Raw genomic sequence first — 13597 nt, forward strand, 5'->3', positions numbered from 1 at the left:
TCCTATTGTCCACTCTTGCTTCTCTTTTACTCCTTATATATATGAAACCAAACCTTTGGTATCCTCTTTGATATTCTTGGATAGCTTACCTGCATATTTCACCCTTTCTTTCTGTATTGCTTTTAAAGTTGCCTTGTGTTGGTTTTTAAAAAAAATTCCCAGTCCTCTAGCTTCCCACTAATATTTACTATATTTATGCCTTCTCTTTTGCTTTTATGCTATCTTTGACTTGTCTTGTCAGTTGCCCAATTTTCCCTTTAGAATGCTTCCTTGGGATTAACCGATCTTGTGACTTCTAAATTACTTCCAGAAACTCCAACAATTGCTTCTCTACCTTACTAAGTGTCCCCTTCCAATTAACTTTGGCGAGCTGCTCTCTCGTGACCACTGTAACATTGCTGTTTTTACATGCCATTTATAACCCCGGTTGTAATTTCTACTTTATATCCTGGCTATCGTTCAGAGGTCTGTATATACCTCCCATCAAGGTGTTTTTACCCTTGCAGTTTCTTCATTCTACCCACAATGGCTCTGATCCTATGTCACTTCTGTTACCAACACTCCCTCTGCCCACCTGCCTGTCCTCTCAATACAATATGAATTCTTGGGTGTTAATCTCCCAGTTGTGATCTTTCAACCAGGACTCTTATGATGCCCATAAAGTTATACCTGCCAATTTCCAAATGTGCTACAAGATCATCTATCTTATTTCATATACTGCATGCATACAAATATAACACCTTCCGTCCTGTATTCCCCACACTTCTTTTGTCTCCATGTTGCTTGAAATTTAATTCTTATCTCTTTCTAAACATTTTTGTCTTATTTTTTACTCTACAGACCTCAGTAACCTCTCCTGCATTCTTCTTCAATTTCGCTTTATCTCTACTTTCCCAAGGTGTTGAACCCAATCCCCCCACCTCACTATTTACTGTAGTTTAAAATGCACAGACCTAGTTATGTGATTCATCAGGACCCCTGGTGCCAGCATGGTTCAGGGGAAGTCCATCCCATCAGAACAGCTGCCTCCTTCCCTAATACTGGAGCCATTGTCCTACGAATTCACTCACACCAATCTTTGAGCTATGCATTTAACTCTCTGATCTTGTTAACCCTGTGCTATTTCATGTGGCTCCAGTACCAATCCAGAGATAATTACTTTTCTGTATTTTAATTTAGTCCCTAGAAGCTCAAATTTCCTCAGCAGAAACTCTTTCCTTGTTCTTCCTGTCATTGGTACACACATGGACCATGACAACTGCATCTTTCCTCTCCCACTCCGAATTCCTCCACAGATCAGATAAGAAGTCCTGAATCTTTGTACCAGGCACAAAACACAGCATTTGGGACTTGCAATCCTTGCAACAGAGGATTGTGAATATTTCCCTAACTATACTATCCTCAATTACTTTAAAGGGTATGCAAGGAAATCCTCTTGCATTTGTACAGAGCCCTGGTGAGACCACACCTGGAGTATTGTGTACAGTTTTGGTCTCCAGGTTTAAGGAAGGACATCCTGGCTGTACAGGAAGTGCAGCGTAGATTCACGAGGTTTATTCCTGGGATGTCTGGACTGTCTTACGCAGAGAGGTTAGAGAGACTGGGCTTGTACACGCTGGAATTAAGGAGATTGAGAGGGAATCTGATTGAAATATATAAGATTATTAAGGGATTGGACAAGATAGAGGCAGAAAATATGTTCCAGATGCTGGGAAAGTCCAGTACCAGAGGGCATGGTTTGAGAATAAGGGGTAGGTCATTTAGGACAGAGTTAAGGAAAAACTTCTTCTCCCAGAGAGTTGTGGGGGTCTGGAATGCACTGCCTCGGAATGTAGTGGAGGCTAATTCTCTGGATGCTTTCAAGAAGGAGCTAGATAGGTATCTTATGGATAGGGGAATCAAGGGATATGGGGACAAGGCAGGGACCGGGTATTGATAGTAATTGATCAGCCATGATCTCAAAATGGCGGTGCAGGCTCGAAGGGCTGAATGGTCTACTTCTGCACCTATTGTCTATTGACTGTCTTCTGAAAACAGTGTCTCAGTGAGTCTCTCATTCCCCAATGTTTGAAGCTCAGATTCCAGGTAATCAATTCCAATACCTTATGTGAAACTGTATAGACATTACAACAGGATGTAAACAGTTAAATGTCTCCATGGCTCCTGAGTGTTGAACACTCCAATATTTGTGAACAGTTCCAAATAGCCATTAATCTATTAAGTATTGCTTCATTATAATACCAGTTTCTGGTACTGTTTAATGACTTACCCAAGGTTTTTATTTGCCTGAGAGTTCTAATTAGATTTCCCATGTCAAAATTGAATACAGGAATGGGTTTCTGTGAGTTACTGTTTCAATGGTACATGTGTTTATAGTAAATGTAAAAGAAACAGAGATCACTTGATTACTGAGAAAGAGGCATTGTATTTCCTCATTTCCTTATCGTGTTTAACTTGGTTGGCAAGTTGGAAATAGATTCAAGATTGGATCCATTTAGTAAAATTACAGCTAAGCATCCTCCCAGTTTTGTCATACCATGGATAAAATGTGGCTAACATGATGGCTAACTGATACAATTTAGTTACATATAGTAAAGAAACAGTATATAATGTTTTTCTTTAGTCGAGGCATTGAGTTCAAAAGTCAGGAAGTTACGTTGCAGCTTTATAAAGCTATGCTTGGGCCATTCTGAAGGACTGTACTCCATTCAATTCTCATCAGTCCACTATAGGAAGGATGCAGAGACTTTAGAGAGAGTGTAGAAGAGGTTTACCTGGATTCTATGGAGTACTTAGAGCTCATAACTCATAATGAGAGGTTGACAAACTTGGGTTGTTTCCCCTGGAGCCGTGGAGATAGAGGTGAGATCTGACAGTAGTTTAGAAGATTGTGAGAGGCAGAGAGTAGACAGCCGGAATGCTTTCTACCCTGTGTCAAAATGTCTTACACTAGAGAGCATGCCTATAAGAGGAGATAAGTTCAAAGGAGGTGTGAGGGACAAGTTATTATTTACACAGAAAGCGGTGGGTCTGGAATTTGCTGCCAGAGGTGGTAGTGGAGTCAACTACGATAACACTTAAAAAGATAGATAGACACACGAATGGGCAGAGAATAAATAAGGATAAAGACTAGCTTTATTTGTCATATGCACATTGAAACATTTAATAAAATGCATCTTTGGAATAACATGGAAGCAGAAGGGATTAGTTTAAATACTGGTGTAATTAGTTCAGCACACCATCATGGGTTGTGCTGATTTATATTCTGTGTACTTCAGAATGATGTCTAGAAAGCATTCAAAGCTATCAAGCCAAACTCTTTGTTCTGCAGGTTAATGAGTTGGAGGCAGTGAGAGGGTTCTTTTGGTATTTCTGCAGATAGAACTGGCTTCTATTGGTGACACAAAAACATATTCAAATCCTACAAAAAAGTATGATCACTTTATCTAGAGTTGGGGTAGATAAACAGAATAGATGATGAAATATTCACTGCAGAGGCTAATTATACAGTTGTTCTTCATAGACAACTAAGAACCAACATTAAAATGCAATGCTCCACACATCCAGGTAGCACGTTTGAAACACCTATTAGCCTTACCCTGTTCCCACATCTCTTTGACACAGCAGTATCTCAGTTCAGCAAGACAGATTTATTTTACAAAAGGATTCCCATCCTCAAAAATCTCAACATATTAACATATTAGTAAATAAACATCAATGTTTGCATGTCTAAAAGATTACTGTAGGAAGCAACATAGACTAAATCTGATTTACAAACTTGAATGACAAGCCATTGTACCAGATTGCCATCTTTTAATTTTTAAATTAATTTGAAGATTATTTCCAAACAATCCACTAAACGGTACATTACTCTGCAAATCTGATCTCGCTGTTTGGTATCTTATTTAGTTAATGCATCAGATACTTCGCCTTTCCTTAAGCAATCATAAAGATGACTAGAATTGCTTTGTAAAGCTTGAAATGCCAGAAGCAATCTGCAGTTTTAATAAGACTGATAGAAAAATACAATTAACTCTTGAATTGCATGAAAAATAATAACAATGACAACTTTAACATTGTGGAATCACAAATGAATATTTTGCATGTAAACCACCCTTGCCATTGAATCTCAGACACAGTCTAAAATTTGCAAGATTATGTGCTAGTGGTTTTCCTTCCTCAGGGGACCTATATGTTTAGTAGGGTTAAGATTCATGTAAAATGTTAAAGTGGATATCCATGTTGTAAACTATCTGCTGGGAGTATTTTGCCATACAAAGGGAGGTGATGGCTATGAAGATAACAGTAAAGATGATTTGAATGAAGCAACTGCCTTGGGAAAACAGCTAAACCTTCTGGCAAACTTGCCTGCTGGAAGCAATTATACATTTAGGAAGGATAATACTAATTAAGATGATCTTTAGTTCCGAAAGACATTAGTTTAATATGTAAACAATGATGCCTACATTGTATCAGGGGACAACAGATGTAATTTGGTGTAAGACAACATGGCTACAGTATATTTTCACATTTCCTCCAATGAGATACTCCGCAATGATATGAAAATCTGAATTCAGTAATGAAATTTTCAACAAACTTTTTGTAAAGAGTCTAGGTGTAGAACAAAGTCCAAATTATTAAAATAGTTCCTAGATTAAACATTTCTAAAGTAAATGTACAGAAGACAAGCTTTATTAGAATTTGAAGAACTTCATCTGCCATAAGTGATTCCATGTTTTCTATTTTAAATGAGCTATGAATCTCAAACAAACTAATTTAACAAGTTCATGTCTCGCTGTGTGACTAACCACATTCAGATTCTTATTCAGCCCTTTGTTAATCTTATTGATGAATGAGAATGGCAATATTGGTATAAAATTTATTTAGCCATTTGTTCATTTGCTATGTGCCACGTCGTATGATGTGGTTGATCACCGCCTATCCATGACTATTATTCTTCTTGGCAAATTTTTCTCCGAAATGGTTTGCTATTGCCTTCTTCTGGATAATGTCTTTACAAGGCAGGTGACATCAGCCATTATCAATATTCTTCAGAGATTGTTTGCCTGGTGTCAGTGGTCATGTAACCAGGACTCGTGGTATGCACCAGCTGCTCATACGACCATCTACCACCTGCTCCCGTGGCTTCGCCTGACACTGATCTGGGGCTGGGGGGGGAGGGGTTGCTAAGCACATGCTACACCTTGCCCAAAAGTGACCTGCAGACTAGTGGAGGGAAGCATCTCTATACCTGCCACCCAAATTCAGCCTCATGTCCCCCTAAATATTTTCATTCACATTAATACTAAGTTGCTGATTTAGTTTTCAGAGTTTTGCCTTTCAAATGACCTTGTATTAACAAGCTAAATATCATAAAATACTTCTGCATTGAAAAGGTTTATAATTTCATTGAGATATGTAACAGATTTTTACTTCAGCCTGTTTGGCCAAATTCAAATGTGGTACATCAGCAGTCATATTGTACAGGGCCTCTGCCACATATACTTTTCATGCAGTTCTGTATCTGTTCAGGACTATTAAAGTTCTGTAGAGTGAGGACATTCTTTATAGATCTGCTCATCTCCCGCTTCCATGTCTGTGCTCTACAGCACAGAAATCAAGAGAGCATCTGAAGGCCAGATGCCAAAGCTTTTGACCTCCCACTCTGCTTGCTGCTCAGCTCCACACATGAACTGAAATGAGAGGTTGAATTAATTTTGCATCCAGCCTCTCAACTTTATACTAGCAATGTTCTCCAATTGATTGTGTTGAATGGCATTGCTTATCCTGATTGAAAAGAGAACAGGTAAATTTAATGTAATTTATAGTTTTAATTCACTTTTGTTACTGAAATATATGTACAAACTTACCTTTTGTAGTTGTAAAACAATTTAATTCTCTTGAATTGTTTTAAAAGGGATTAGATTATGCTCAATCTGGCTCCCTATTATTACTGCATAATTTTTCATTAGTGATAAAGTTTAAAACAATATCTAAATACATATCAACTTGATAGAAGTAAAGGATATGAATCTTTGGAAATTTCACTCCATTTCAGTTTTGGTCCCATGGTACCTAAACTTCTCCCTTCTATCTTCTTCATGTTGAGGAAGTGAGAAACCAAAGGGCTTCGACCAGAAAATCTGAAAAGAACATGTCTGAATTCTGGGCCCAGGCCAATATAAGATGACTATAAGGATAAAATATATTAGTAACTGTTTAATAGTATAGTAAAATACAACATTCAGAGATTTTTGTTTTTCTAAAATAAAAGAAGTACCACAGGACCTTTCAGTTAATGTTCAACACTACAGAGGCAAATTATGGTCTTGATTCTTTTTAAATTGCACTTCAACTCCATTCTAGAATTTATTTATTTATTTAGAGACACAGCGCTAACTATGCCCTCCGAGTCACACTGCCCAGCAACCCTGACACCCCCAATTTAACCCTAACCTAGTCATGGAGCAATTTACAATGACCAATTAAGCTACTAACCTGTACCCTGTATGTCTTTGGACTATTTGAGGAAACCAGAGCACCCAGAAAAGACCGATGCGTTCCACAGGGAGTACGTACAGACTTCTTACAGAGGACGCCAGAAGTGACCATCACGCTAACAGCTACTCTATTGTGGCACCTTGATCATAGAATTTTTGTCATGGCCAGAGATTCTGAAAGATGAGGATGCACTTATATCAGGTCCTCCCCTTGCACATTCCATTTCTTCCATCGTCATATAATCCTAGCTCAGAAGCAGTACAAGAATATGCAGACTGTAATCATGATAAAAGTGACCCAGTCATTCCAGTCAGGAATAGGTGCCCATCTGTAGTATCTGAAATCGCATGTCCACAGTTCTGAGGAATGATTAGAGCATTTAAATAGTGTCATTCCTGCTACTGTATTGATCTTAATTTCAGAATTTTGAGCACCAAATGCACACTGCTGAAGTCATGGCAATGCCTCTTTAAGTCAAAAGTCGCTGTGCAGTCATTGAGAAATGTTCACTTCAAGCTCAACAAAGCAATGGGCACTGCATTTCCAGGTGGCTGTGTTCAAAATCTGCTTTAAAGAGGCTGGAAGCTAGTGGAGCACTTCTGTTCACAAAGAACCCTCTGAAAATGATATGTCAAAGCAGGTTAATATCAAGAGCTGGTCATAGAGGAGGAAGATATTTAATGATCCCAAGCGCACAAATCTCATACACGTTGTCAGCTACTACTTAGTTATGGTACGCACATCATATAGATGGCATCATACTTGAGAGCATATTGTACACTCAGTGACTACTTCATTAGATACACCTGTACACCTGCTTGTTAATGCAAATATCTAACTCGCCAATCATGTGGCAGCAACTCAATGCATAGAAGTATGTAGATATGGTCAAGAGGTTCAGTTGTTGTTCAGACCAAACATCAGAACAGAGAAGAAATTTTATCTAAGTGTTGCTGACCATGGAATAACTGTTGGTGCCTGACAGGGTTGTTTGAGTATCTCAGAAACTGGTGATATCCTGGGATTTTCACACACAGCAATCTCTAGAATTCACAGAGAATGGTGCACAAGAAAAAAGACAACACCCAGTGAGCAGCAGTACTGTGGCAAATACACCTGGTAAATGAGAGATGTCAGAGGAGAATGGCCAGGCTGGTTCAAGCTGACAGGAAGGTGACAGAAATTCAAGTAACCATACATTACAAAGGTGGTTGCAGAAGAACGTCTTTGAATACACAACACGTTGAACCTTGAAGTGGATGAGCTATAGAAGAAGACCACGAATATACACTCAGCAGCCATTTTATTAGGTACAGAAGGCACAGTACATAATATCATCACCACTGAGTGTATTTTGTCTTTTACTAGAGAAGGAAGTGCACACCCTCTACTTTCAAAAACATAACAGCACAATGCACTGTAGTGGCCAAAAACAGGTCACTAAAATAGGAAATCATAGGGTTTTTGTCATGGTTAGAGACTGGGAAATATGAGCATCCTCTCCTTGCACATCCAATTTTTTCCATCATCACACAACCCTTCAAAAACTGCAGTTGGTTAAAAAAGTTATTGAACCCACCTCACTTATCTTCTAATTTGCCTCAACTATATTAATTCATACCTCTGATTGATGCAACAATCCAAGAACTCCATCCCTGTTATACCAGCTATTTACCTCCTTTTAATATGAATACATTTATTATCTTTCACTTTCCAACTGAAAGCATTGATTAAGGTGTGATTCTCTACTACTTAGGAAAAATAGTAGATGGATAGGTATACCAACACATTCTCAATAATGCACTAATATCTATACTGGGCCAATCAGCTTCTTAAAAAAATTAACATTCAAAAATGGTTGAACAATGCATTCACAAAGAAGAAAGCCAAATGTCAACACAGTCATCTCTCTGAGTATATCACCACAAATGTTCTCATTTTAGTAAAGCAGAATAATAGATTAATGGGGCATAGCAGTTAGTGTGACACTATTACAGCTTGGGGCATTTGAGTTCAGAGTTCAATTCCAGTGCCATCTGCAGGGAGTTAGTACATCCTTCCCGTGAACGTGTGGGGCTCCTCCCACAGTCCAAAGACGCACTAGTTGGTAGGTTAATTGGTCATTGTAAATTGTCCTGTGAGTAGGCTCAGAATAAACAGGTGGGTTGCTGGGTAACACAGCTCATTGGGCCAGAAGGGCCTGTTCCACTCTGTATTTTTAGATAAATAAAATAACTAAAGAAATAAGCAATTCTTAAGATACAATGAGAGTCAATAGCCTGAAAAGTTCACACTAATGCTATTGGTAAATGTTGACTGTTCTGAACAGAGTGCCCAGCATTCACTCTTTAAGGCAGTAGTATGAATCACAGATGTCCTGATATTACTGTCAGATTCATAGAACATAGAACAGCAGAACACGGAATAGGCTCTTCTGCCCATGGCATCTGTGCCAACCATATGTCAAATTAAACTAATCTCACCTGTCTGTACATGATTTATACCCCCCCCCCCAATTCCCTGCATACTTATTGCCAGTCTAACTGCCTCTTAAATGTTACTATCATTTCTCCTTTCACCACCATGCATTCCCGGCACCAACCACTCTCATTGTAAAAAAAAATTTAACTTGCACATTTTTTTCTTAAATGTTCTCTACAGAGCATAATGCTATCCTCACTGGTGTGTGACTTTTAAACCACAGGAAAAGCCTCTATTTATCCGTTCTACACCATTCATAATTTTATAAGCTTCTATCAGGTCCCCCCTCAGCATCTGAGCATATCATGAAAACAATTGAAGTTTGTTCAATTTCCCCTCTAACTAGTACCTCTCTAATCCTAGCAGCATCCTGATGAACCTCTTCTACTACCTTTCCAAAGCTTCCAAATCCTTCATGTAAATGCCACAGAGAAATACACATACTCCAAGTATAGCCCAACCACAGCTGTACACTTGCTGATATTTATACTCAGTACCCTGATTGACAAAGGCAAGCAGCTGCAGGCTTTTTCTTTCCTTTCTACTTGTGTTGCTGCTTTCAGGAAGCAATGGACTTGCATCCCAAGATCCCTCTGGACATCAAGGCTCCAAGGGTTCTGCCATTTCTCTGTTTAACTTCCTCTCTCTTTTGACCTCCAAAGTGCAACTCCTCTGCTATTTCTCCACACCCCCCCCCCCCAATCTCCGACTGAATCCTGCTGAATCCTTTGACAATCCACAACACCATAAATCTCTGTGTCTCTGCAAACCTTTTAATCAGTCCATCTACATTTTCATCCAAATCATTCATATACATCACAAACAACAGAGATCCCAGTTCTGATGTAGGGCCTCCGACTCAAAATTTTGACAATTCCTTTTCTCTCACAGATGCTGCTTGATCCATTGAGTTCTTCCAGGAAATTGTTTGTTGCACAAGATCTCAGCACTGATCCTTGCAGAATACCACCGGTTGTATAACTCCAGTCAGAGAAACACTCCTTCACCACTACCTTGTCCTCAATAGCCAAGCCAATTTTGATTCCATTCTACCAAGTCACTGTGTATCCCACATAGCTGATCTAGAAGATTAATACTATTTTATTTAGAGGTACAGCACAGTTAACAGTTCCTTCTGGCCCAACCAGACCCTGCCACTCAAGTACACCCATGTGACCAATTAACCTACTAATCTACAAACACAAGGAAATCTGCAGATGCTGGAAATTCAAACAACAACACACACACAAAATGCTGGTGGAACACAGCAGGCCAGGCAGCATCTATAGGGAGAAGCGCTGTCGACATTTCGGCCCTTCGTCGACCCTTCATCGAAGGGTCTCAGTCTGAAACGTTGACAGCGCTTCTCTCTATAGATGCTGCCTAACCTATTAATCTATATGTGTTTTGAATGTGGGAGGAAACCAGAGCTCCCAGAAGAAACACACATAGTCACTAAGAGCATATACAACTCCTTACAGACAGCAGCAGAAATGGCTACCTTGAAGGGCCTCGTCAAATGCCATGCTAAAGTCCACGTAGACAATAATCCCAGCCTTATCCTAATCAATCATCTTCATCATCCCTGAAAAATCTCTATCAATTTCATAAGAGATAATTTACACCTCTCAAAGCCCCATTGACTATTCCAAATAGGCCCATATTTTCCCAAGTGCTTGCAAATCCTATTTGAAACCAGATGCTCAATCACCTTAGATTTTATTGTCAGACTGTGGAATAAGAGGCAAAGAGTAACTTCAAAAAATTATTTCTGTTCATTCAGGTGTGCTTAATTATTCAAAAATATTTTAATTGATTACCTTTTAAAATATTTTTGAGAATAATAATTTTTAAAGGATTTACTTCTAATTGACCCCAGGTTTTGTACGCATTTAAAAGCTATTATATAATGCCTACAGCTGTGATGGCTCTTCAGGACTGTAAATTTTCAGGTCAGATTCAGGGATGGAACTTCTTCAGGGTATTCCTGAGAGGCCTGCTGCTGTTCATCATGCCACTGGAGTCTAGACACAGTGGTATGATAGCCCTCTGCATCTAGAACTGAATTACTAGTGTGGGGTGACCACAAGCGGTGATTCAAGGTGAGAAGATCAGACCAGCAAGTTCTGCTCCTTTAGTTTGTGTTTTTTTTTCTCAGATGTTACTTAACAGCTGAGGACTTCCAGCTTGTTTTATTGGCAACACGCCATTTTCTTTGAGGTTCTATCTTTCAGACATAATATTCAACAATGTCTGTTCAGGTAATTTTAAGAGAAGGCTGGTGACTACCTGAGCAATTTCCTTTCATAGTAAACTGTTTCAGCTGTACAATCCTCTAAAACTTTTTGCTTTCCCCCCCCCAATACTGGCCTTTTTTGTATTGCCAATTCCTTTATATCATTTTTCATCTGTAACTACCCTGAACATTCCACTTGCTACCAACAGCATGAAATTCCTACAGTTGTGAGTTTTATCCCTCTTTGTGTGTAAAATAATTTTGCTCTCCAATGGATTGCTTGCTGATCATCCCTTGATGGTTCACAACCCCCCTTCCAACCCACTGGCTAACGCAGAGTTGCCAATCAGTACCCTGAAATGGGGATAAAAAACAGAACAACTGCAGATGCTAGAATTCTGAAAAAAAAAACAGAAAATGCTGGAACCCCTCGAGCAGTATCTGTGGAAGAAGAAACAAAGTTAAGGTCTCAAGTCCAAGGTCCTTCATCAGAATTGAGAAAATAGGATGCTTTGGTGATAATGTTTTATTAAGTGAATGAGTTTAGAGCCTGGATCAGTTCTTGGAGCTATGATGTTGTGGCCATTACAGAGACTTAGATGGCTCAGGGGCAGGAACAGTTACTTCGAGTGCCAGGCTTTCGATGTCTCAGTAAGTACAGACAGGGTGGCAAAAGGGGTGGAGGCATAGCACTGGTGATCAGAGATAGTGTCATGGCTGCAGAAAAGGAGGAAGACATGGAGGGATTGTCTACGAAGTCTACGGGTGGAAGTTAGGAACAGGAAAGGGTCAATAAGTCTACTGGGTGTTTTTTTATAGATTACCCAATAGTGATAAGGACATCAAGGAGCAGATAGGGAGTCAGATTCTGGAAAGGTGAATTAATAACAGAGTTGTCGTGGTGGGAGATTTTAATTTCTGAAATATCAATTGGCATATCCCTAGAGCAAGGGGTTTAGATGGGGTGGAGTTTGTTATGTGTTTTCAAGAAGGTTTTTTGATACAATATAGAGATAAGCCAAAAAGTGGAGAGGCTGTACTTGATCTGCTATTGGGAAATGAACCTAGTCAGGTGTCAGATCTCTCAGTGGGAGAGCATTTTGGAGATAGTGATCACAATTCTACCTCCTTTACCATAGTATTGGAGAAGGATAGGAACAGACAAGTTAGGAAATTGTTTAACTAGAGTAAGAGGAAATATGAGGCTATCAGGCAGGAACTTGGAAGCATAAATTGGGAACAGATGTTCTCAGGGAAGAAACGTGGCAAATGTTCAGGGGATATTTGCGTGGAGTTCTGCATATGTACATTCCAATGAGACAGGGAAAGAATGGTAGGGTACAGGAGTCGCAGTATACAAAGATTCATAAGGTTCAAAAAACTAGGTAATGATAGAGATCTAGAAGATTTATAAGGCTAATAGGAAGGAGCTTAAGAAATAAATTAGAAGAGCCAGAAGGGGCCATGAGAAGACCTTAGCGGACAGGATTAAGGAAAACCCCAAGGCATTCTACAAGTATGTGAAGAGCAAGAGTTTAAAATGTGAGAGAATAGGACCAATGAAGTGTGACAGTGGAAAAGTGTATATGGAACCAGAGGAGATAGCAGAGGTACTTAATGAGTACTTTGCTTCAGTATTCACTACGGAAAAGGATCTTGGCAATTGTAGAGATGACTTACAGTGGACTGAGAGGCTTGAGCATGTAGATGTGCTGGAGCTTTTGAAAAGCATCAAGTTAGATAAGTCACCGGGACTGGACACATGTACCCTAGGCTCCAGTCGGAGGGGAGGGAGGAGATTGCTGAGCCTCTGGTGATGATCTTTGCATCATCAATGGGGACGGGAGAGGTTCTGGAGGATTGGAGGTTTGCGGATGTTGTTCCAGTATTCAAGAAGGGGATTAGATATAGCCCAAGAAATTATAGACCAGTGAGTCTTACTTCAGTGCTTGGTAAGTTGATGGAGATGATCTTGAGAGGCAGGATTTATGAACATTTGCAGAAGCATAATATGGTTAGGAATAGTCAGCATGGCTTTTTGAAAGGTAGGACATGCCTAACAAGCCTGATCGAATTTTTTGAGGATGTGACTAAACACATTGATGAAGGTAGAGCAGTAGATGTAGTGTATATGGATTTCAGCAAGGCATTTGATAAGGTACCCCATGCGTGGCTTATACCCCATGCATACTGATAATGGCTGGGGTCACCCGTCTTGTAAAGACACTGCCCCGAAGAAGGCAGTGGCAAACCACTCCTGTGGAAAAATTTGCCAAGAACAACTATGGTCAATTAGACCATGATAGCTTACATTATACAACACAGCACATAATAATGCTGATGATGATAACATATGTCAATATTTGGTGAGTTTTTCCA

General features: G+C 39.5%; 1 protein-coding gene across 1 annotated transcript in view; it reads right to left on the reverse strand.

Annotated features, from left to right (window-relative positions):
- Positions 1-6004: 6004 nt before the first annotated feature.
- Positions 6005-13597, reverse strand: part of LOC132382315 (protein FAM227B-like) — a 235453-nt gene continuing 227860 nt past the window's right edge. Inside the window, exon 12 of the mRNA XM_059952449.1 lies at positions 6005-6190. Within this exon, the coding sequence (XP_059808432.1) occupies positions 6005-6190 (186 nt within the window). The remainder of the gene's footprint in view (positions 6191-13597) is intronic.

The sequence above is a fragment of the Hypanus sabinus genome, chromosome 28, assembly GCF_030144855.1.
Source record: "Hypanus sabinus isolate sHypSab1 chromosome 28, sHypSab1.hap1, whole genome shotgun sequence".
Classification (NCBI taxonomy): Eukaryota; Metazoa; Chordata; class Chondrichthyes; order Myliobatiformes; family Dasyatidae; genus Hypanus; species Hypanus sabinus.